This window comes from Larimichthys crocea, chromosome XVI, assembly GCF_000972845.2.
Source record: "Larimichthys crocea isolate SSNF chromosome XVI, L_crocea_2.0, whole genome shotgun sequence".
In the NCBI taxonomy this organism is placed as follows: Eukaryota; Metazoa; Chordata; class Actinopteri; family Sciaenidae; genus Larimichthys; species Larimichthys crocea.
Genome location: NC_040026.1, coordinates 10,889,634 through 10,908,432, shown reverse-complemented (window position 1 = coordinate 10,908,432; position 18,799 = coordinate 10,889,634). Strand labels below are relative to the sequence as shown.

Below are 18,799 nucleotides of genomic sequence, written 5' to 3'. Positions count from 1 at the left end.
ATATTTACACTTACATTTTTGAGTTTTTAGCCACATTGGCGATGTGTTGGTTTGTTTGTCCACCACATTCCTCCTGACAGATAAATCTCTACAAAGATTTCTTGCTTTTCTATTCAGTTTGGTACAGATGATCATGGTCCCCAGAGGGTGAATCCTAATGACTTTGGTGATCCTCTGAGTTCTCAACTGGCACCACCGTGACGTTGACATTTTGTAGTTTAAAGTGAAACAGCTCAACAACTATTGGATAGATTGTCACGAGATTCGGTAACAACATTCATGGTTCCCTCAGGATGAACGCATACGTGCACCCTTAGGATTTTGTTCAATACTTTATGACAAAAAGAACTACATTCCCATCAGCCTCGGTTTTCTGTTAAGTGTTAATAAGCAAATGTCAGCATGCTAATACCTTGAACCAAAGACAGTATAAAAATGGATGTCCTATGCATGACATCACCCGCAGGTTTCTGAAAAGCTGTTGTGAAGCGAAGCGAATGTCGTGGCTCTGCCTACCACCATCTTGGCAGTCCTGCATCTGCTGCCTCCCAGCCATTCTAAAATTCAGCAAAGTTGTGGATCATTGAAGGAGCTGAGGTGGGCCGAATGATGCCTGGATGTTCAAACAAGCCACGTGTAACGGCACCCACCTGTCTGTTTTTTGTACCAGGCTGTAAACATGTTTATTTCTGCTGTGTAGTTGGACATTTTAATATGGGGGATTATGGAGATAGATCGTTCTGTAGCCAGCCTCAAGTGGCCATTCAAGGAAACTGCAGTTTTTGGCACTTGGCTTCATTTCATAGGTTGCTGCTTTCCCTGAATTAAAGATAGCAAACATGGGAAATGTTATACTTACTAAATATCAGCATGTTAGCAATAACATAATTAGACCATTTCTGGTCACTTTGCACCATTTCAAAGGTTATAACAAAAAAAAAATGGTTGAGAAAGAAAGAAGCTCACAAGTCAATGTTTTGTACTTCTGAAGTGTGTATGAAAGCCAAGGACTTGTGATTGCGTGCACTTCAAAGCCTCATCGCTATCCCAGGAGTTATTTCAGGCTAAAACGCCATTAGATACACCTCTGACAGACCTCCTTGTTCCAAAGCCAAATTGACTTGCAGGTTGGAGAGCCTCCTTGTTTTCCTCATGCAGTAACATTGACAGCAGTCAGCACATTTCCAGATACGTAGCACTGAATCAATGTGTGCAGCAGGAGCAGAAAGGTTCACACCAAGCCCTACCGCACAAGAATTGATATCTGATGCACTGTGATGTCCTAAATACTATTCGAAACAAGGAATCATGTGAACACCACTCAGCCGTCCACTTGTGTGATTAGAACGTTTGATTTAAGCAGGAAACAGGCTGAGAGCCTAGTTACAAGAAACAGGAGAAGAAGAACGGAAAAGATCCAGTGGTTGATGATGTTAGAAAAGTTATACAGAGGCAACACTCATTTTTAGTACTGCTACAAGTCAGACAGTACTAAAGCAGAATTCAGGTCATTCATATTTCATGTATTTCCGTCCTAGTCAGGGCTCTTAGCTCACTTTGTTGTTGTTCTGTTCCAAAGCTGGACCCTTATCTTCTCTCTGTTCACCTGCAACCTACTTGCAACCATATGTTGGACTGTAGTAGAGCCGCAAGTCTAATCTTAACTAAATAAAGTACTACAAAAGATAGTATTGGAGAGAATTTGTATAGTAATCTTGGCTACAAAATGACTCACACTGAGTATGTGTCCCAAAAATGCCAGTGTGAAATACCCTTAACCAACACTTCATACACACTTATAATAATACCACTTCAGCGTGGTGTTCAGTGCCAAGTGTACTCCATAATTAATCACGCCCTGCTGCTCCACACTCCAGTACTGCTGCTGCTGCTGCTGCCAACTGGCAATACACAACAACGAAGAAGAATGATGTCGCCGCTGCCATTTCATACTCAGTCCAGTTTAATCACACGATGACATCATCAGACGCTGTCAAAACAGAGTTGCAAAGTGGGAAGAGTTTTATGTACACTGGCATTTTCTAACACAGTTGTTAATCTTTTGTACCGATGAAACCTTCATCTAAACTAACCATTGCAGTCGTTAGCAATGTTGCTTTACAGCAAGAAAGTTCCTGGTTTTAACCTGCCAGTAGGCTGGTCCAAAGACGTGCAGGTTAGTGATGGGGATTCCAAATTGCCAATAGGTGTGAGCAGGAAAGTGTTTTGTGTCAGCCCTGGCGATGCTGCAAAGGATATGTTTGGCGTTTCATCCAAACAATATTAAAACCCCAATTTAAAGTCATGTAACATCTATCAAATTTTCTCGAATAGCTCCTTCAACTTCACAACTCTATGTTGTAAACAACCTCCCTGAAATGAAGCCAATGCTGAAACGCCAAAAGCTGTAGTTCCTCGAACGGCCACTTGAGGCTGGCTCAAAGTTCCACGTTAAAATGTTCAACTTCACAGCAGAAATAAACATGTTTACAGCCTGGTACAAAAAACTGTTTTGGTCTCCAAAGCTAATGTTGATGTTTATGACAATTGTACTGAGTCTGAATTTTTATTGAACTTACATGTTCAAATTATATTGAGGCTTAAAGTTATGAATAATTGCGTCATTACAGGTGGCTTGTTTTAACACCCAGGCTTCATTCGCTGTTTCTTCCATTTCTAGTCTTTCATGGTAAGGTAAGCTATCCAGCTGCTGGCTGTGGTGACAAATTCAGAGTGGTATCAATCTTCTCATCTGAATCTCTGCTAAAAAAGCAAATAAGTATATTTCCCAAATCGCCAAATTATTCTGCACCATGCATTGTTTCTGGAAATACAGTACAGGCTCTATTGATTAAATAATATTCCAATCAGGGTGGTTTACAGAAAAACAGTTTTGCTCAGTAAGCAGAAGTGTTTCATGATGATTTGAAATAAATATCAAACCATTTAAAGTTTGTGAAATTGTCACTTTAAACCTCTGCGCCGTCCTTTTGCACAATCAGTACAAATTTAAATGGGCATGTAAATTGTTGATGTGCTGCTGCATCACTCTTGCCAAGATAAAAAAAAAAAAGTGACTTTGATTGCTTCCCATACTGCTGTGTACAACTTGGGCAATTAAAATCATAATGGCAGATTTTAGACACCAAACTAATGAGCTCAACTCCTCTGAGTGGAAATGCCATTAGAAGTCCTAATGGGACTCCTTCTCTGTGTAACAAAACAAATCCTCAGCTAAAGATATGAGATATGCTGCTTCCCAGGCTAGAGATCAAAACACAATGGTTATTTGATTAATACTGTTTGTTTACATGAAAATACAAAGAAGCGTCTCCCCCTACTGCGCTACAACGCCTGATACAATGTGATATATAATTGAATGCTGGCTGTGAAAACAGAAAAAGGATTTGGTGGCATCCTGGTCTTGAATGATGAATTCTGAAGAGAGGAAAGAAGTGGATTAGGGTGCTGGTAAAGTACATTTTTACCTCTGTTCTGTTTACACTCAGAATTGTAGTTATGTGTCTACTGTAGGTTTTTATTATGCCGTATCCAAATGCATCTCTTGGGAAATTTGACAGCTTAGTTGCCACATAAAGCAAACAGCCCGTCTCCTGAAAAAGTCTCCTTCCTCCACCCCTTCCTTAAGCGCTTCCTCCTCCTCTTTCACCTTCACCTTCCCTCTCAGCCATCCACCGCAGGGATGAGGATCATTGGAGGGGGAAGATTTCATCATCTGGCCCTGCCAGAATCTATTCCTGCTTTGGTGTGTCCTCGGAGATCTCTGCTCTGTGCCAGTGCTGATGATGATCCAGGCTCTACACCTCCACTCCCACCGGAGCACATCAATCACCTCCACTCCTCTCCTCTCACGCCACCGAAGAGGGAGGAAGGGGTTGGGGGTGGCGAAGCCTTCGCCTCCACTTCACTCATACGAGGCAGAGAGAAAAGGGAAGAAAAGAGAAAGGAAGATGGAGGTGGGGGTCGCTGAAGCTGACACCTCTGTGATGTCTGTCTGCCATCACAGGATGCCAAGAAAAACCCCAGAAGGGAAGCTATGACATTTCTGGTGTGTGTGTGTGTGTGTGTGTGTGTGTGTGTGTGTGTGTTCTGCTGTTGTGGCTTTCATATTTCACCTAATCTCTCCCAAATCGGAACAGACACCTGGGGCGTGAAATGGATGTCTGTCCCAACAGAAGGCACCCAGAACTTCAAACACAATCGTTCAATAGGAATGTGAACAAAACGCACAGGATGTGTGTGTGTGTGTGTGTGTGTGTGTGTGTGTGTGTGTGTGTGTGTGTGTGTGTGTGTGTGTGTGTGTGTGTGTGTGTGTGTGTGTCTGTGTATGTGTGTGTGCGAAACTCAATCCCTCCATTATACTTTGGCCTCAGACTTAATATGACTATCATTTTCTTGTTTCTGGTTCCAGGTCACGAGGTCAGTCTGGCTTCTGTTGATAACCGCCGTGACCCTGCAGAGGAAGCGAAGCATCTAGGAATAAGCTGGTCAGTGGTGTCAGTAAAATGATAATTAACTCTGATGGCGAGCATAAGACATCAGAAATGAGAAATTACTCAGCCAAAAGGTCACAGGGTTCTTAACATTTCTTCAGTAAATGCTGCAATTACAAGAAGCTGCAGTGACAGTGTTTGGTTTGTGGATGCACCAGTCCTATATTTAGAGTAGGTGCAAGATTACAGGTTCGGTGAAGGAAAATGGAGAGTGTACACAAACTGGATTTAAGCTTCTATAACTTTATTAGACTGTAAACAGGCCATATTTTAATCCAATAATTTAAACCCCACCGTCTGTGGATGGTTAGTCCAACACTTTGGTCAAGTTTGACATGTCTCAACAACTATCGGATACATTGCTATAGTTTGTATGGACAATCACATGGTCTCCAGACTATATGGACCTTGACTCTTCCTTTAGCACCACCTTGAGTTTGGCATTTTTGGGTCTGAGTAAAATCAATAACTATTGGATGTAATATCATTAAATTTAGATCACAGCTTCACTGAGACTATTGGATGTAATATCATTAAATTTAGATCACAGCTTCACTGAGCTGCTAGTCACTGTTGACCCTTAGCCATGTTAAATATTTTAAATATTTTTTATATATACTAAAATATTTCTTGTGATTTCTATAACCTTTGTGCACTTTTTGGATTACTTATGATGTATCAGATCAGCATTTTGCTGAAAATCCCTTTTGAGTTTCAAAAGCTGAATACATGTAGGCCTCAAAGGTGGGGAAAAGAAATGTGTAGACATTTCTCCACTATTGTTATCTATACTTTCTGTTTGTTTCAGACCACAACAGAGCGAAACACTGTGTCAGTATCACCTCCTCATTGCTCTAAAGCTTTATAAGCGACTACTTTCTGACTCTGGCATCAACAGGATCTAATCCTTCTTGTGCATATACCTTGTCCTTGTCATGCAGGCCATTTGCCTAATGAAAATGTAAAATAAATAAATAAATCAATGATATCCAAACTTGAAAGGCCTCAAATAAGTCAGCCTTGTCATGACTCACCTTTTTAGTAGAAACCAGACATCTTGAATTGTCTTCTACTCACAGTGCAAAGTGAGATTAAAGAAAAGCTAAATTTGGACAAAATAACAATTATTCCCTGGACGTGCACAGAAAAGTAAAGCAGTAAATAATAAATCACTGCAGTTTCTTCAAAATATGAGGATAGAGGATATGGAAATTCATGAAACTACGAGCTGCAGAATCCTTTCTTGTGTGGATCAGAGAAGAAGAGAAATGTCAAGAGACAGTGTGTACACATGTTTAGAGACAGAGGCTGCGTATGTGGACCGTATAGAGGCGAACAGAGATATAACCTTTGTTTATGAGTGCGGGCGGGCTGGCTGACAGTGTGTATAAGTCAAGCGAGGGCAGCCCACTCGGAGATCTACTGGCACGCATTAATCAAGCACCAGGGGAGGAGAGAAATGCCTCCGCACACCTCCGCAGGACTTTCTAACCAGAGGGAGGGGATGACCACAAGGTTATTGTACCTCCACAAGACAGAGCAGCACTTTGATTCAACACCGCTGCGCTGAAACGCTTCTCCATAAACGTCTATTAACCGTGAACGGCGAAGGATGACGGCGGTAGACTTTTTAAGATCAGAGAATGGTTTGTCTGTAGTCATTTCACAGCGTGAGTTATTACTGCAATAATATCCAAGAGTGCGTCCTTCAGGGTGATTATGGCTGTGACAGTGATGCAGTAGATGTGAGGCACAGATGGGGATTACTGGTTATTATTGCTGTTTTACAACTGTTAAAAAAAAAAAAAAGGGAGAAAAACTAATGTGAGTTTTGCTTTATGATAATTGAGAACAGAGATGAAACTCATTTTTGAGATTCATTGGTTGAAATTGCCCTAATGTACAGCGTAAAGAAAGACTCAGCAGGAGGTTACTGTAAAAGAGCCCACACAGCTTGTATATCAAAAAGAAAGAGCATTTTATTAAAACAAAATGCTTATTTACAAAGCAAGAGATAATACTTCTGTTGGAAAAAGGCATTGTACCTTTAGAAAAAAGGGGGGCGGGGGAGATATGCATACACAGCCAGCTCGGGAATGACACATTTGCATTATAGCTGTTCTAGCTTATGGCCCAGTAGATTTTGACTTTCTTACAATACAAGAGGACAAAACAAATGTAAAGAAAACAGGCTTTTGGAAAACACATGTTAATACAGTTCAGTTCAGGCAGTGAGTAATAAAAAAAATATATATAACTAGAAGAGCATCACCTGGTATTCACAGGACCAAACACATTCCTTGTTCGGCGGGGATAGAAAAGAAGCTACACATTTATCACGTTAATTAAATACAAATACACACATGTGAGGGGACAAATGGCTGTTTCATGGGGGGGGGGGGCAGCGGAAGCAAACATCAGAAGACTTCCCATCTATTAAATAAAAAAAGAAAAAAAAAATCCATAATGTTGAGTGAGTGGTTTTGATACCTACACAAATATCTGCACTGTCTCTGAAGACAGGGTGACTGGCACCACACGGAGAGTCCCTGTCGTTTAGTTATAAAAATAAATATAAGTCGAAGGAGAAACTGTGTTTTCATAAAAAGGTTCTATCAGTCCAGATATAACTATTAAGACTCCCGGCGAGCTCCTGTTCGGACTGCCAACGTGACAGCCAGGGCTTTTGTTTCGACTTGATTCCACTTAGCGATCTGTTTCAGTGTACTTTGATTCTATCAGGCTTCTGTTACAGTGAAGAGCAGCAAACACTTAACTTGTCTGTTTGTCAGATACGTAACAGAAGTAAACAAAAACATCCCATCCCTCTCTCTCCTTCTCCTCTAACGTGTCACATCATCTTTTGTTTTCCAGCTCTGTGGTTTCTCAGAGCCAGGGGTGCCAGGCAGGGTCCATGCGACACAGATTGTCCAGGCTGTTTGCTGCAGCCACCAGCGTGTTGACTTTACTCTCTCCGCCTTCGAACTGAGCCAGGTTGTGGAGGCGGGTCATGATGGCCGTGACGGCCTTCTGGACCAATGAGACTAACTGCTGGGAGTCCATGTTTTCTGGTTGGCCAGCCGGGGACAGAGGCATCGACGTGTCCTCTTGGGTTTTCTTGTGCCAGGCGATGATCTCATCTCGAAGGACTGCCTTGAGGATGCCGTCCACCTATCAGAGACAGAGACGATGAAGATGTACAGTTAAGAACAACATATAAAACATTTTCTGTCTAAATGGAGACAACCAACATTTTCTTTTTGGTCTCACTTTGTCAAACAATTAAAAATGTTTGTGTGTTTGTCTTTTGCTAGTGCAATAAAACCCTGATGATTGACTTCATTTAACTTGCTTACAATCAGTTTTGACCACAAAAACAAGTGTTAAATTTCATTCTTGATCTCAGAAATGCTCCCCTCAGAACTCCATGTCCATTTACTTGATTTCTTTCCTAGAGCTTTCAATCACATCTTATGGTCTTCCTCTGCTTCAAATGGTCTCTTTGGCCATCTTTGCACAGATACAGGGATCATGATTTCTCCCCATGTTACCGTCAGCGTCACACTTACACATGGTGACAACTGAGCAAACTACGTCCACTGATGAAGACCAAAAGATGTGATCGAAAGTGCCAGAAAAACATGTAAGTGGACCTTTAGTTAAGAATAATTTAGGACATTTCCCTCTTTCTGTTGAATTTTGTGTTGCAACAAACGATGCAAAAACTAAAGTGGTGTATAAATCTTTTCATAGCATTGTATAACAATGAAATGTAGGTGGTAGCTAACTCGTTACGTTTCATGAGAGTCGTCGCTAATTTGATAACCACTCCATCTATCTGAAGTTCCCAATTATGTGTCGGAGGAATGCTGTTTATACATATGTATACACAATATGCCAGTCGCCTGGGCAGACTTTCCTAAGCCGTGTTATGAAAGTGTGTGTCCTGGGAATGAGAGCAATGAAACACCATCAAACCTCAGCTCAAACATACACATAAAACAAAGCTGTTAAGTCCAATTAAGGGTGTGTCAATCATCCTCAGGGAAATCTGTGTTGTTAGGAGCCCATTATGGTGACACGGAACTGAAATACATAACCATCGAAACCATGACGGAGCCGCAACACTAGCAATCATCACCTAACTGGGTACACACTGTTCCCTAGCCTTACCTTAAGTGTGTATATGGTTTCAGGCTCCAACATGTTTGAGTGGATGATTGTTACGTTTTTCTTGCGCTTTGCTGTTTTCCCTGGAAACGTCCATTTTCTTTGACCGCAAAAAGCTCCAGCGTCTGGCCCTAACTAGTTCACATTGTCGAGTGTTTTGTTTATTTGCATCTTAAGCGCGCCTGCTTCCATCCACATCAGTCAAGACTTAAAAATATGAGCCAGGCCTATACATAGACACCACACGCCTGTCATTACTGCCCTGCTGCAGATACTTTATGCAACCCTCGGACTGCTCGCGCTTTCATTGCATTGTTTTTGTTTGGCTGCGTCTGAGTGGACTTCCTTTCTGGGTTTAGTTTAAGTTTAAGCACCGAACAACATCTGGAGCGTTTAACAGGAGCTTAAATTTGACAACAAACCGCTGCGTCGCCGTGACAAAATGAAATATATCCTCATCGATGCTGCCAGCTCACTAAAACCTTTCCAAGACTCGTGTCCTTTGGGTCAAGTTGAGCAAGTGTAACTTAAAGTGGACTTTAAATACAACATAATGTCTGTGATTTCTACATGCAAGGATGCAAATAACTGCAATAACTTTGGGACAGCGGACACAAGCTGTAATCACAACACTGCCATATCATCACCTACAGTAAGTAAGGTCTTTTTTAACTTTAAATATCCAGCATACCTCTCTCCCTTTAGCTCTCCACAAACTCCAAAGGAATTTATGGGTCTCTGTACCCGTGAAAGGCTCTGCTGTGTTCACCAGCTAGTTGCTAACTTTGCCTGTCTGGTGTCTGGTGCTGAGCTCGTATTGTACGGCAGGTTTTTTTGTTGAAAACAGCATCCCGCTGCATCTTAACAGTGCTGATACGAAGGGCCGTAAAACGAAAACAATGAGCTGAAGGATGCTAAAATGCTCTGCAGAGCTGCTGGGCTATAACTCTCTGTGATCTGTTAATGTAAAAGTACTGATTCAAGCTGCTCCGAAGCAGGCTTAGTACAATTTTTTTCAATTATCTTTGATTAAAACTACAATAAAAGGATAATCATATTAATGTAACATTTTTTTTGTAGCGGACAAAGTTACCTTAAAGTTTGGCTGTGCGAAGCATCGCGCCACGGCAATCATGGAGGCAGTGAGGGGGCCGGAGACGCCGATGGTGGTCAGGAACTCGGAGATGTTTGGCGTCAGGCGGAAAGGGACGGGGCGATTAGCGTCCAGGTCACCTGTGGCGTCGTTGATATCGAAGCGGAAGTAGGAGACGTTTAACTTTCCCGTGTCCTAAAAACAGAGAACAGTATAAAGTCAATACCCTTACACATGAGTGTGTATAAATGTGTGAGGCAGACTCGATGTATAAATGTATGATGAATATCATACATATCAATATCAATTCTCCACAGTCAACATAAGGCCTGCGAGGAAAATAACTTCTTCAGAAAGGCAGGGAGTTACAAAACAAGCTCACACCAACGAAACGGCTGCAGTTATTGATCTGCGTGCCCCAGACACCGTAACACGTCAAACTATCAGCAGCAGAACATCTATAATCCTCAATTCACTCCCACTCCCCCCTCTCTACCCGCTGACTTAAATATATACAGCCAAGTTTTCATCCATAAGCCTGCATTTATGTGCGAGAGGACCACTACACAAGCAGCCATTCCGGGGGAGATAAGCTCCCTTATATGAAAAGGTGAGTGGCTCTGACAGCTTTATGGAAGAGCATTTCATTCCAGCTCGTGCTCTCCCCTCTCCTCCTCTGTCTCGCCTCTTTCACTCCCTTCCTCCCTCCTTCTCCTTAATTCCCTCCTCTCCCATCTCTCTCTCTCTCCTACTGTCATTTGCTCCTCCAGGCCCCAGCGGAGGGCCTCCAGGCAGTGGGCTGAGACACCAGCAACCCCCGGGAGGCTCAGATAAGCCCGTAGACAGTTGGCTGTGGAGGCAGCGCTCAGAATGCTAAATCACCGCGGTGGTGGCCAGCGATCCCTTCATTTTCGGGGGCTGGTGTGGATGAGATGACGCAACATTAATGTGTCACGTGAAGTGTGATACTGGCTGTTTTTCAGAGCAAATGTCAGCGATATCAAAGGAGATCCTTGTGATCTTTGGAAAAGATAGGTGTTGAAAGAAGCCGCTGCCTCGAAGCACTGCGCCCTCTAAGTGCCAACTTCAGGTCTCTATTTAAGCACGGCGGGGCACAAAGCTATGGCTGTGATGTCCTGTCCTTGCACCCCCTCTCTCTGTTTGTGTGTGTGTGTGTGTTTGTGTGTGTGTGTACACTCTCTGTACCGTAATCCGCCTGTGTCTAATGGGATCTGCGGAGTGGAACAGGCAGAGAGGGGGCTTAATACCAGTGCTTAGCTGCCCGGAGGAACGCCTGTCAGCAAAGGCCGATTAGGATCAGAGGGGATGGGTGGCTGACTGACACAATCATCTTTAATAATGACTTTGAGAAAGCTGTCTGCGGAGCCCGAGCACCAGACAGACGTGTGTGTGTGTGTGTGTGTGGACTGAGAGGCAGACGCGCACGCACACACAAACATGGCCTCTTTAAATTGAAACGTCTTTGATAGCTGTAGAGCAGAGGGACTGAATATAACGTTCTGTCAAAACATCCTTCGCACTGACAGCGGCGAGCTGACTGATAGGCCTAGCGTGAATGTCACGGGGGAGAATGGTAATTCACACGGCCAGATACAGAGAAGGTAATGGCGATCTCTTAATGCATCTATGAGAGCGTATATCTATTGAGTTAGTCCCCATCATGCGGATGCCGCTTGCCCTTGACGGAAGAACCCGGCATGTTTCTTCTCGCCCGTGTCGTCTCCTACCTGCGCTATCTGCAGCATCTCGGGGTTGAGCCTGTTGAGGTGGAGCATAAACTCGGCCAGACCAATGAGGGCCAGCTGGATGGTGAACATCTTGCGGAAGGTCCAGTAATCAGTGGCGTTGGGGAAGGTGTGGAGAGCCCATTCCTTCAGCATGCTGCGAGGCACCATGTTGCCCTGCACCTCCTTCAGGATGTCCCGCAGGACCTGGAAGTCGACAGAAGGGAGCAGAGGTTAGGCAGGAGGCTATAGCCCAGCTAATATTTATTCACTTTATTCAACACAGTGTCAGCCAAACAGATAGGATTGGAAAAGTTGTTGGTGCCCTATTCCACAGCAGAAAATGTTAACAACAGATTTCAACGTCTCGCTTTGTCATAAAGAAAGGACATCCATCAGAGTTTAGGCAGAGATATCATTTCTCCACCAGAATTAAGCTGTTCAAATTTAGAAACAGGTCTGTTAAGTTGATTTTTTTCTTTTTGATGGATAGTTTAGGTGATAATCTGTCTCCAGGAACAGTCGGCATCATTTTATAGTTTGCCATCTGAATGACAACACAGCAAAGTAGTGAATTCAAGTTCTCATTGTCCAGCGAAAACCATGAATCGCCAATATTTCAAATTAACTGAAGGATCAGAGGCTCCTTTACAGGTTTCAAAAGTTCTTATTTCTTACTCTATAATCACATAAGACAAATCAGATTTGATGAAATACGCAATGTCAAAAGCTGAAAACAAAGCTATTTTTCATAGCTTATAAAAAGCTGACGTTTTTTGATGACAGACGCCTTCCACGGGACAGTGACAAAATTGAAATGCTTCCTAGGTGACCATGACACGGAGCTACTGTTAAATTAGAGTTCAGTCAGCCAAGATGGATATCACTGCAGGGCATAAAAGGAGGTCACTGCTGTATTATGGGATATGTTTTGTGTGTGTGTGTGTGTGTGTGTGTGTGTGCAGATTTGTTTATATGGACGTCTCCGTACCTGGTGGCTGGCCTGCGTGCCTCTGGCCTGCACAGTGGCCAGGCGATCGTAGTATCTGGAAATGGGGTTGTCATGTTCGATGCCCTTCTTGGCGCAGCGTTGTTTGTAGATTTCCACCAGTGACAGAGATGAAGGGTTGTCCTCTACCAGCCGCATCTGAGGCGACACTGCCACCACTCGGGGCACTTGAGATATGGAGGGAGGGAGGGAGAGGAAGATACAGGTGGGAAGAGGGATAAGGAGGGGAGAGCAGAGGAAAGGAGGTAAAGAGAAGGGAAAACAACCAAGTTAGTGACACACAACTGTAAACATTTGGCTGCACTTGCAAGCAAACAGTCCCCATTCCACCACAGCGTAAACCGCAGACCTTAACCTACAACTAAAATACTCCAGAGTTGGTAAACATCTGCACTGAAGGCGTGCCATCGCTCAACACCAAGCAGGGTCAAAGAAGGTGAGAGGCTGCGCATGGGTCGCCCGGTGAAAGCAGTCCAAACATTTACATACACTGGCACCCTGAATCAAATCAATACAAGCCATTCCAGTTGGGAGGAAATGGGTTGGAAGGGACTGTTGAATTCCCCATCCATATTTCCCCTTAAACAAACCAATCAAGTGCATAAATGGAGAGTGGGCAAACATCTGGGCGGAGGCAAACCACAAGGGGCTGACAGGAGAGGAAATAGCCCTTGAAAGCAAATTCAAATTGTGTGTGGTGGTGTTGTGAGACAGAAAGAGAAGACGAATGTAAAAAGAGGCTCACTCCAAATTTTTCCCCAGCATAAAGCAGATGTGACAACGAGTTTCTGATCGGATGGAATACGAGCTCATGCGGTGAAATTTCATCTCTATGTCTTGGCCTACCGGTGAAGAAGAGGTGTCTCTTGGTGGTCTCCTTCCTCTTCTCCAGACAGGGGTTGAGTAGGCGGAGGAGCTGCAGCACCCTCTCCTCTCGGCGTGACTCGGTCAGGCAGGCATCGTTCATCACTAGGTAAGGGTAGATCTTGCCATTGTGGCCTCGGATATAAAGACGACGTGCTGCTGTATTGTGCTTCTGAACAATTTCCACTCTGGGCATGAACCTGGAGAGAGGCGCAGAGAGACGGAACTGAAGTAATAAACTGTGTGGGAGGAAAATGGGTACAACTCTCCTGTGTGATTCCTTGTGTATTTGCTGTACGTTTTCTATTTTATATAGGAAGCAGAAGCAGCTAAATCTCTCACATCTAACAGACATATAGATGTATTTTTAGAACAGAAAAATAATGAATTTCCCTGATTTTAGATCATGAATGGTGTTACATAACACCCTGTGTACTCGGCACAGGTGTCCAGGAGTAGACCAGTTCTTTACCTTGCGATCTTGATGTAATAGTGTGTCGGTTTGGGCATGAGGAATTCCCCGGGGATCTCCACCTCGGCCGTCTGCGCGGAGAAATTGCTGAGGAAGCGGCACTTCTCCTCAATGAGGAAGAATTTAGGTAGCTGCTTGGTCTTGGCCTCAAGGATCTTGATCCACTTCTTCAGCTTGGAGATCAAATTGTGAAGCTTCATGGAGCCTGGAACGCTGAAATCAAAGTCTGGTAGGAGGAGAAGAGAGAGAGAGAGAGAGAGAAAAGTTATTGTAACAAGAAGAATCTCCTTAAAGTGCTGGCCTTTTTAAATCATATTTCCCCAACTCTCTTGGTGGTCTCAATGATTTAGTATCAAATCACTGCAAGCAGAATGTGATATTGAAACTTAAAAAAAAAAGAAGAAAACAACAAATGTACAAAAGCAGATGCAATGATTCAAAAGGTGGGTGGTGAAATCCTCAGGCTGGCTGAGAATGGGGGAGTCGATGTGTTACACTTTCACCTCCATAATCAACTACCCTCAAAATGCCCTTCGGCAAGACACTAACCCCCCCCCCCAAATGTTCCAGTGGACCTGCTCCAGCCGCCAACAGTACAAGACTGTAACACAGCGGGCAGCTCCCAAGTGTGTTTGTAACCTTTGACCTATCCTGCAGCTATACGCTCCCACACCTGTGCTATAAATACGGGCATGTTTTCGAGGTAACCTTGCCAAATAAAATACTATAAAGAGGTTCAAACATAGGCAAGCAGCGAACACACGAGGGAGTCGAAGCGGAGTCAAATACGAGCAAAGAAAATAAACCAGAACAATAGGACAGGAATAAACAGAATCAAAGACTAACGATCGTGTCGGTCAGACGACATTTCAGTGCAAATGTTTGCGGAGTCTGTTCGAAAGCACAAAGATTAATGAAAGTGAGATCTGGGTGTTTACTTTAGCGTTATTTACACGGCAACATAGACTAAGAACACCTTGTTTTTCATAGTCATGGCATAGGGGAGGGCAGCGGTTACACAAACTTACATCTGGGAAATGTCCATTCTAAATATTGTGTTGCACTGTTGGCCACTCCACTCCAGCAGGGTGGTGCCTTGCTTGAGGGAACTTCATGGATAAGTTATTCACGGCAGCCTGGCAGCACAAGGAGAACTGTTTGCTCTATCGACTTAAAACTCCCTGATGGAGGCTGGGAGCTGATTAAATTAGAGCTATAAAAAATCAGAGTCTTAAAGTATTAAATTCCTGTTTCAAGTCACAACTCATATTGCACATAACATATTGTGATGAGCTGCAGCAATAACAACGGAAGGAGGGGAAGTGAGCCAGGCAGGTTTTCCATTTTAGAGTAAAGCCCCGAGGACATCTCTGTAACATGCGCGCGCGCACGCACACACACACTCCTACCGCTCCTATTTCAGTACACCCTGTTGTGCTGCCTGTTATAATGAATCCATGAAACTGCAAGGCCTTGCCATTTCAAACCTGTTCAATCTCTCCCAGAGTGAGACCTCCTAATACTTTAAATAAGCCCTTTAAAACAGCCAATGTTCTTTTCGGAGTGGCCCTATTTCGCTATCCGTCTGCCTGCAATTCACCTGCCTCGATAGCGAGAGGTAAAATTGAAACAGTCCTGAGGAATTGCAACCCGACAACAATTCCGCGCCATAAAAGTGTATAATGCTTACAAATAGAAAAAAAAGCAAGACATGCTCCGCTCCTTGAAGCAATACAGTAATATAATTCCATCTTTATTGGATATAAAACATTTTAGTGGTTTAAATCTGGAGACGGCCGCGCACAAGACGCATGCATTATGTTATTACAACCCATAAAACTACCTCAATATTTAAAGTAGTTAAGCAAAGACTTTTTTCTAAAACAATTAGTAACCAATATTTGACCGACCTTGGTACATTCTATATGTTTGAATGCTTCAGTGCAGGTAAATTCTGGCTACTTCAATTTCCGTACACGTGTGATATTTATGGCAACTTATACATTTTTAACACTTATAGAAACAATGGATTGCCTAATTAGCGCATTCACTTTGTCTAAGCCTCGATCCTCAGACCTGTGACAATAATAAAACTGCACACAGTTTCTAAAGAGAAAATACAGAGATGCTCTGTGGAGAGTGCAATACAGTCAGCGAGACCAGAAGAGAGTTATTTTTCAGTCCCCCTGAACTCATCTTTGACCCCTGCTCTGTCAGCTAGCCGGGGGGGAAATAGGATGCTGAGAGAAGGACTGTGTTGTGGAAAATATCCAGACTGCTCTCTGACCTGTGTGTAGAAACCAGGGCTGGCGTTTTGCCCTACCTGACAGACCGCAGCGAAGGGGGCTACACTGCTGCACCAAATTATAGATACAGACTCAGGAGGTGTACCACCTCTGTATATAGAACCTTCATTCTCCCATGAGTGTGGGATAGCATGAATGTGTGTGGCAGGGGGGGTGCAGTCAACTCAACTTTATTATGTCTGGTGAGCTAAGTTTTCTGAGCGCTTCAGAGGTCATCGCAGCAGAGTGTGTGGAGGGAAAAAGGGGTTTCTGCTAATAGAAGTTAACATTTAAAGTTTATGACTGACAACTAACTGAAGTGAACATAGGTGTGGAGCCAAATCACTAGAGGAATACTACTGGGTTATATTTAACAATGCCGAATGCCATTTCAGCTTGACAAATGACGACTCAATAGGCACGGAATTAAAAAGCGAGGAAACTTGTGTATTTTCTTTTGGTCCAGAAAAAGCTTTTCTGACAAAAGTCTCTGGATCAGATCCACTGCTAAAACAGTAACTCATGCAAATAGCATTCGCCGTAATTGGATTTGAATGCCTCCCTGCTGCCAAATGTTATATGTGCACACATAAACCCATATTTTCCGGCCCACAAACCCTGTGAAAGCGAGTGAGCCACTAACGTGGTGCGGGGAATGGGAGCTTGGCTGCTCAGCAGCTCTGTAAACCCTGTTTGTTCCGCTCTGGAAGGCTTGTGTGGTTTTCAGTCTCTGTCGGGGCCCCCCCGCTCCCACGTCGCCTTGGGGACAGCTGGCTAGCGATGGTCGGCGGGGCACCCTGCGAGGCAGAAGCCCTGGTGACGCCTGGCTGCGTGAACACAGCTGGCACCGAAACATCTGGTAAGATTCATCAGCACGCCGTTCACTCATGAGTCTCGCTCACTCCTGTTTGTGTTGTTCATTCGGTCAGTCCATGTGCTGTTCCTGCACTTTTGTTCACTAATGCCACCACACCTGTCTTCACGTTTCCTCTCATGTCTATTGTTTTCTCCTTGATAATCTCTTCCATCTTTTGAGCTCCTCACTGTAATTTTCTGTGCTCGTCAGCTCTTGCTCACCCATATTAAGTCTTTTTTCTCTCAGTCAGGTGATGTTCTCCCCCCCACCCTCCCGGCTGCTTTTCATTTACTCGCCATCCTTGTCCTCCTCTATCCCAGGGCCAAACACATTAGCTCTTTTGGCCACTCTCAGGATCAATGGAGGGGAAAAGCACAGGAGAGACTGAAGAGCAGAGAGAGACCAGGGAGGAGAGCAGTTGCTGTGCGTAGAAGTGCAATAAAAAAAAGAAGAGACCAGGCCGTTTACTCTGAGTGTAATTTAGTGAACATGTATGTGCAGTTAGACCGTGGGAGTGAAAGGGAGTCTGCAAAGAGGTTTATTTGAACGCTGAAAGCTGGGGGAGCTGCAGACCGTCCCTGTTTAAACCGGCTCCAGTGAACTGTGGTTCAACTCCCACATGCAACGTAGAAAAACAGACACGTGGCTTCCAAAAACAGGGGGATGATTGTTTTGAGAAAAATGTCTCAGAGGGGGCCTTGGCTAAACTAGAACTGCACCTGTCCTGTTGGATTCCACAGCTTGCAGAAGAATCTGAACGTGCGGGCCAAAAATGACTGGAGGCTTCATCGTTGTTTTACAAGCACATACTTGAATATCACAGTGTTTGATTTAAAATGCGTTAATCCAACAAAAAAAAAAAAGCTGGGGATGGATCAGAGAAGAGTCTCTCGTGTCTCTGATGTCAGATGAGTGTACAACTCCCCAGAGACTAGACTGGTGAGGTGGAAAATGTGCAATTAGGAATTTTATGAGGTTTCAGGATTAAAAAAGGTATTTCATCTGAAGAAAGAGCTACATACTCGTGATAATATCAATGGGTCACCTCAATGATGCAATTACATTTGATGTTAGTGTGTAATTCTTTTTGTCTCATGTCCAACATCAAAACAAAGGGAGTGGATGTTCGTAATAACAGTCTGACATTAAAGACCTCCAAATTCAGTGGATTATTTTAAGTATTGTTGTGTATCATCCTACCTTGAAGACGTGCACCCACACAGACAAGCGTTTTGTTGCCAAATCCACCAACAAATTAGTAAGAACATAAAAGCTATCCTGCTATTGGCTTGAACCAAAATATAGCTGAGAAAGGGAAACTTCATCTCTGTGCTACAGTAGCTTTAACAGCAGTATACTTTCAAAACGCTCTGTCAGAGAGGAGAATACTGTAGGTGGCTCTACCAGCTTCCAACCACACTAAAAACAGTACTTGATTGGCGGCTTATCCAAACTGGGGTTACACTACATTTACATTCAATAGGAAAAAGCCAAAGTTGGCCGGCGTCACTGTGGTGGAAGTTATTTTACTCAGCCTCTGGTGAAGTGTGAGTCTATAAAACCTGCACTGAAGATCAATTTCACTGATATAAAAAGCTGCCAAGAAAAAAATAATTTCATTACACTGACAGTTTCTGTCCAGACGTAGTGTGACAAAACATATTTTCACAGATTTTTAGGACTAAAGGACCAAAAGGCTGAACTTTTACAACAGAGTTCACTATTTTTTTCCCAGTTGTAGCACTCAGTCTTGTGGTGTATTTTATCAGACCCCGACAGGTTTTGTGCCTG

The 18,799-nt window shown here is 43.6% G+C and overlaps 1 protein-coding gene across 4 annotated transcripts in view; it reads right to left on the bottom strand.

Annotated features, from left to right (window-relative positions):
- Positions 1 to 6,471: 6,471 nt before the first annotated feature.
- Positions 6,472 to 18,799, bottom strand: part of trrap (transformation/transcription domain-associated protein) — a 76,224-nt gene continuing 63,896 nt past the window's right edge. For 3 of the 4 annotated variants that reach the window (XM_019258758.2, XM_027289201.1, XM_027289199.1), the window contains exons 67-72: positions 13,868 to 14,093; positions 13,378 to 13,595; positions 12,514 to 12,698; positions 11,526 to 11,729; positions 9,778 to 9,972; positions 7,401 to 7,685 (exon numbers count right to left, since the gene is read on the bottom strand). In XM_019258758.2, coding sequence (XP_019114303.1) covers positions 7,401 to 7,685; positions 9,778 to 9,972; positions 11,526 to 11,729; positions 12,514 to 12,698; positions 13,378 to 13,595; positions 13,868 to 14,093 — 1,313 coding nt within the window. Of the gene's footprint in view, positions 7,686 to 9,777; positions 9,973 to 11,525; positions 11,730 to 12,513; positions 12,699 to 13,377; positions 13,596 to 13,867; positions 14,094 to 18,799 lie in introns of all 4 variants that reach the window. The other variant, XM_027289202.1, reaches the window with a different exon arrangement.